The 6,266-nt window shown below is 42.1% G+C and overlaps 1 protein-coding gene across 3 annotated transcripts; it reads right to left on the reverse strand.

Moving 5' to 3' along the window:
- Positions 1-213: 213 nt before the first annotated feature.
- On the reverse strand, positions 214-4,685 carry LOC127302432 (transcription factor RF2a). Of its 3 annotated transcripts, none has more exons than XM_051332899.2 (5): positions 4,502-4,685; positions 3,659-4,241; positions 3,155-3,287; positions 1,365-1,449; positions 214-982 (listed from the first exon to the last, which is right to left on the reverse strand). In XM_051332899.2, the coding sequence occupies exons 2-5, from the start codon at positions 4,168-4,170 to the stop codon at positions 609-611; spliced, it is 1,104 nt and encodes a 367-aa protein (XP_051188859.1). In that variant the 5' UTR covers positions 4,171-4,241; positions 4,502-4,685; the 3' UTR covers positions 214-608. The 3 variants fall into 3 exon arrangements, with proteins under 3 accessions (XP_051188859.1, XP_051188858.1, XP_051188860.1); XM_051332898.2 differs by having other exon boundaries at positions 4,340-4,684; XM_051332900.2 differs by lacking the exon at positions 4,502-4,685 and having other exon boundaries at positions 3,659-4,260.
- Between the last annotated feature and the right edge of the window lie 1,581 nt (positions 4,686-6,266).

Here is a 6,266-nt window from a genome sequence, read left to right on the forward strand (position 1 = left end):
GTAGCTATGTGCTATTGCTTTTTTTTACAGGACATCGTGCTATTTCTAGAAATTACAGCATAGGGATATTATTACTGGTTTTTTTTATAGTTGACGATAATACTCCAAGTAAATAGTGATCTGGCTGCAGAATGATCATTAGAAGTTAAGAACCATATAAGAACAACGGTTGAAAAAACAATGGTTCCAGCATCTAGTACTAGTCAAGGTGACTTGAGTTCAAACATCTTGCAATTACTCTGTTCATTTCTCCTCTAAAATGCCCACCGGCACAGTCCAAACCCATCCGTCACTGAGTATTCTAGTTAACGACAATATACTGCTAAAAGCTAGTCCATAACTGGATGCATTGCACAATGCATCCTAGACCTTTGGTGATGTTCTACCCGTCCAAAAACGAATGGTTCAACCAGACATCTCTAGCAACTACAGATAAACAAACGCCTTCCAACACTGTCTACACCTGTGATCATCTTCCCAACTGTTTAACTGGACCTGAAACCAACTCGAACCTACAGATGATAAACACTACACTAGCACAGCATCATCACCTCTACCCACAACGCTCAGCACTCGCACAAAAAACTTTCAGACCCATGGTAGTCATTTCACATGCCGCTGCCTCCTGATGACTTGCCATCACCCCACATGCTCTGGGAGCCACCCATCGGCCCTTTCATCTTGAGGTCACGTGCTGCTTGCTGGAATTGATGTGCTTGCAATGGGTGCAGTTGCTGCTGGTGGTGCTGTTGAGGGCGCTGCTGCTGCTGGGGATGTTGCTGGAGCTGGAGCTGTTGCAGCTGGTGCGTCGCGAGCAGAGACTGCATGGATTGGTTGTTGTGGAACATCTGCTGGTTGCCTCCAAACTGGTGTGCCGTCTGTGACATTCCGCCATAGTTCATCAACATCCCTCCACCGTTTGCCATCTGGCCTGTCGCGACCTTCAGCCGCTGAACCTCCGTTTTCAGGGTGTCATTTAGAGCTACACCAGGAGAAAAAGTAAGAAGCTGAGGAAAACAATAATTCTCCCATAATTCCATAAGGATGTTGCTTAGGCATGGATGAGGATAAACCATAAAGAACTAAGCTCAGAGATAAAGATTAAAGAAACAGAAGTTCAGAAATGATGCTTTATGTCCCTGATATGGTGTATAATGTAGACTAAATGCACGATTTTTTCTAGTCATCTTTGAAATTGCAAAAAATTCTCTTATACAGGTACTTCTATTGAGAAAACTGACAGATCTTCTACCCTACTTCTATAAACATGACCTGCAAAGTTTACTATCAACGTTGTGCACCTACTAATGCCAAGTAAAAAAGATTAAGCAAATATAGTGGTTACTCAGAAGTATCAATATTACCGTCTTGTAGGTGGACTTGCTGCTCCATGGTCTGCAGGCGTAGCTTCAATTCACTATTCTCACTGGTTAGCCCGCTGGTATCTCTCTGAGATATGACATAACAGCAAAATAGTCATTAGCTATTGCATTGAACACATAATTTATCTAGAGTATTGTTCTTGCAAAAAAAAAAAATCAGGTGCTATTCAGTGCACTGATGAATGAGTATCATAAGGAAACAATGTTTTAGATTAATGTGAATTGAGTTAATTTGCATGCCTACATCTGCACTCTACATATATCTAACAGCAGATCATTGAGTTAATTTGCATGCCTTCGCCTGAAGGATTGATTTACCTGATGGTAAGTTCAAGGCAAATCCAGTTGCTAGATGTTGAATACAGCAAAGACCAGTTATAGATTTGACCAGAAGAAACTTCAATTCATTCAATATATTAACATGTCAAACGTTTGTAAAATTGTAAGTTTGTACACATTCAACACCATAATTTTGCACCATTTTTAACATTCATTTAGAATATGACATGTTAACATCCATAAAAATGCCACCTTCCCGCATAAAGAAAAATCCTGTAAAATTTTCTAACAGTATATTCATTCTGAAGATACATGGATGAAACCAGGTAACACCAAGTCACCAACTACCACAAACAGCCACATGAATGGGCAGCACTGGGATCCCTTCCTCAGACCACAATGGATATTAATCTCTTGTTGTGTATATACTAGTTGCTACATTTCTTGGTATATCGCAATTTCGTTTCTTTTCTATAAACTTGGATAGCACTCTAATGTTGATTTATGTTATGTTTCAAAACTTGGCAATGGCAAGTAGCAGGTCAATCCAAGTTAGGAACATGCTGAAGATATACAGAAGGCATCCAATGCATTTATCTACCAGAAAGACTTATGCTTATAAAAAAATAACTCTTTCATGTTGCTTAAACTTCTTAACAGCGAAAACAGAAAAAGCAAGTAAGCACTGTATCGGACATAAGTGACAGGTGGCATATCAGATGCATTTGGTACTTATTCAACATATTTATGTCGCATCAAAAATGATTTTGCTCGAAAGTGTGCTACATAGTATATTTAATTTTTGTTTTGAACCTATAATGGATATAAGCTTGAGATCCCACCAAGGAAGTGGCAACCTAATACTATCAATCCATTCAACATGCAAATGGTATAGCAATACAACAGAGACTCATTATTAGTTTTACACAACAGGGAGACAGGATAGTGCATCTCGTAACATACAACATGATGCTTCCAACTAGCATCATCACAAACGTGGTTGTACTCGGTGCCACTTGTGCTAGTGCTAACATAGAAATACCACAACGTCCATCCTTAAAATAGATTTTCTTGAAAACGAAAACAGAAATACTCAACGCATCAATCTTGAAAAAGAAAAACAGAAGTACTCAACGCTATGACAGAACATCTGTTAAATATGACAGAAGACCTCCATCCTTAGAACAGTGTTTCCTCAAAACGAAAAACAGAAGTACTCAATGCTATGACAGAAGATGTGTTAAAATATGATAGAACATCTCCATGACAGCAACGTCATCTCCAGGAAACCAACATACACCAAAAGACACGCAACAGATGGTTCTTCTATAAACATCATAGTGGAATTATTAAAACCAATTCCTAAGCTCCAACGTTATCAGATAGAACAGAACCCTACGCGCTAATTTAACACATATGTGGAATTCCATTCGTCCCATCCAAAATGATTTGTTTGCCAGCTGGGACAAAAACTCCAAAGTAATAGTGTGCACCTGTAGCAATGCCAACTGGGCTGACAATGTTGTTGCTTCTGTCTGCAGGGTTTGCACCTTGCGCTCAAGTTCACCAATATAGCGCATTTTCCTTTCCTTCGATCTTGCAGCGGATTGCCTGTTTGCCCAAATCCTGTCAAATGATCCATACCATATATCAGTGTATGGTTGCTATCATGTGTACTACATAAACTTTATCGTCAACAAAAATGTATCCAAAAGAATGTAACAGAAGGGTAGTGAAAATGAGCCATCTCATTCCAATTGCACTTCTGTCCAACAATTTGACACTCTAACCTACCTGAGACCTATTTTTTTCTTACTTCTCACATGACGTACTGCAAAAGTTGTGTACTAAGTACTTCTGTAGCTAAGAATCTCACCGGTTGATGAAGAAAACACTTGATGTGAAATATTCAGGAAAAAATGCAGGCATTTCACAAAAGGCTACCTGAACTCAATAACAGAAGCTATAACATAGAGAAATTGAAGGCGAAATCAAACCTTTTCGCCCTCTTCGGGTCGACAAGAGCAAGCTCAGCCAGCTTCGCGGCGGACACCGCCTTCTTGGCCTCCACAGTGGACATCCCCTCCATCCCGGGCGCCCCCATCAGCTCCTCCGCCTTGATCGACATCGACTCGTCCATGGACTGGCTGTGCTGGTGCTTGGGCCTCGCCCCGTGGCCCGTCCCTCCGGCGGCAGCGGCAGACGACGACTCCGCCTCCGAGGACGGCCCGCAGGAAGAGTTGAGCTTGTCCACGTCAAGGAACATGGAGAAGAGCTCGTCGTCGTTCTCGTCCGAGAGCGAGGGCCCGTCGCCGCCCCCGGGCGCGCTGAGGTCGAGGTCGTCGGGGAGGCTGAGGATCTCGGAGTGCGCGCGGCGGTGGCCCGGGTTCCTGGTGGGGAAGTCCGGCATGCGGCTGATGTCGTACTCCGGCGGGGGAGTCGCCGAGCGGCGCGGCGGCAGGCCGTCGCCGCCGCCGTCCGCCGAGATCCGGGACCTGTCCTTGTTCATCTTCTTGGCACCAAGAAATCCGCGAATCTCCGCACAGGCGCCGCCTTTTGCAGCCCACGGAGCTAATCAAGCTTCAGCCAAGAAAAGCACACGGCTCAAACTCAAAATTATACTCCACTACTGCAAAAGAATCCGAGATTCGAATGGTAAGCGCCGAAAGAACACGAACCGGAAGCGTGGAAGTCGGGTTGAAATTCTTGCGACGGAGGGGGAGAAAGATCTAGGAGCAGGGCTGCAAGAACAGGAAGCTTGGGCAAGGCAGAGAGGAAATGGGATGGGATTCGCAGGGAGAGAAGTGGGAGAGAGGTGAGGCTGCTTTGGTTTCTCTCACCTGAGATTTGAGCGCTGTTCACCTCTCGCTGATCTATCTATCACTTGTTGGCATCATTTGCATGAGGGAGACGAGATGATAGAGCTGGACGCATGAAGGAGATTTTTTATTCAGTTTTATTGGAGGTAAAGATGTGTGAAGGTTGGTTCATTCATTCCAGGTGAGTAGGCATGTGTCGGGCCTGCTAAGGCATGTTTACAAGGAGGAGTTTGAGATTGAGATGTGACAAAAGCATGTAGAGTAGATGTTTGTGATGATTAGTCTCTTCTTTTTTAGTTATTTTAGTGAAGTATAATCATTACTTTTGCGAGAATAGTGAAATTATGCTTAGTTCATGGCTTCGTGACTAACGATGGCTGTATCAAGATGTGTTGTAGATGCCCCTCAAGATGTGTTGGACACTTGGACCTATGGTATTCCACTAGATCGATGTTGGTCATGGGTGATACAAACGATTACAATAGAACAAATGATAAGTCAATCATAGTGTGTCCACCATCACAAGGACGATGTGGGAGATGGTCCTCCAAGGTTTTCGAACTTTACACATTTTAAGAAAAAATAATGAATTGGCATCCATAAGTCTTTTAAAACTAGTGGCTATAAATCTTCACTCACTTAGTCTTACCTCAACTTACTAAGATCTTACCTAGATAGTTTGTTTGTACAGGAAGCGGCAACAACAACATGATCGTTGGCTTTCTCTAGTGTTAATTCCAACTCTAGTAGGTGGTTGTTGTCGTCACGGGGACGAAATGGAAGGCGGTACCCAAAAGCTAATACAAGGTGATGGTGGCGTGTTGAAGTTGTTTAGAGGAGAGCAAACTAAGTGTTGTGAAGGAGGAATACAATCGTTGGTGATTGATATCGGCGCACCTTGAGTGGGACCCTGGGAAATGAGCATGTCAAGATTTATGATAAAATAAATTACTTTTTATTTATAGAAAATACTATAATACCCCTTCACTCCAAAATATAAAGTACAGTCCATAATCCTTTTCAAACTAGCGGCTACAAATTTAAGTTGTTCTCATTGTGACTTACTATGAGCTTACCTGATTTTTTGACTTATGCTTTTAAGTGATAATAATAGGTTGAACAACGGTTTCATCTCTAGTGACGGTTTATCGTTTGGTTGCCTTCACGGGGACGAAGTTGGCTATTGTCCTAAAAACTGGTTTCATCTCTAGTGGCGGCTATTGTCCTAAAAACTAATAAAATGTTCAAGTTGTCGAAAGTACGACAAAACAACGAGCGTTGTGAAAAAAGGAACACGGTGATTGGTGGTAGATTTGGTGCGCCTCGAGTGGAAGGGGTGAGCCCTGTATAACTTATTACCAAATAAATGGCGAGCTTTATTTACAGAAAATATCGATATCTAAGGTAATTTATCTGCTTTAGTTTGATTTTGTGACGAGATGATTAGAATGCATTTATTTGGATTCGTGAGTTTTTTTTCCTTAAAGGCCTCTCTTTAGATGAAAAAATTATCAGATTTTCGTCATTTAAAAGAACTTTATGCCTACGACAATGGCATGCTCAACTCCGAGTAAGGAAAGCATGTATCGTAGAAGATTAAGAGGTTGAGCTCATGAGTGGTGTTGGGGTGGGAGGAGTGACTATTATACAGCTTGTTCCAACAATAACAAGCTCTCGCCGTGACTTCTTTGTACGAACAATATTGCTATTTTAGGTAATTAATTAATAAGATTAGTTCTATTACTATGCTTGTGACTTAGATACATGGGTTGCTCGAACATATAGC

The sequence above is a fragment of the Lolium perenne genome, chromosome 5 (assembly GCF_019359855.2).
Source record: "Lolium perenne isolate Kyuss_39 chromosome 5, Kyuss_2.0, whole genome shotgun sequence".
Taxonomy (NCBI): domain Eukaryota; kingdom Viridiplantae; phylum Streptophyta; class Magnoliopsida; order Poales; family Poaceae; genus Lolium; species Lolium perenne.

Bases quoted from the DNA above. Each gene is read 5' to 3' on its own strand.
- LOC127302432 (XM_051332899.2), bottom strand. From the start codon at position 4,170: ATGAACAAGGACAGGTCCCGGATCTCGGCGGACGGCGGCGGCGACGGC. The intron at 3,288-3,658 runs GTTTGATTTCGC...ATCATTTGACAG, and splicing joins GACCCGAAGAGGGCGAAAAG to GATTTGGGCAAACAGGCAAT. The intron at 983-1,364 runs GTAATATTGATA...CTCCTGGTGTAG, and splicing joins GCAAGTCCACCTACAAGACG to CTCTAAATGACACCCTGAAA.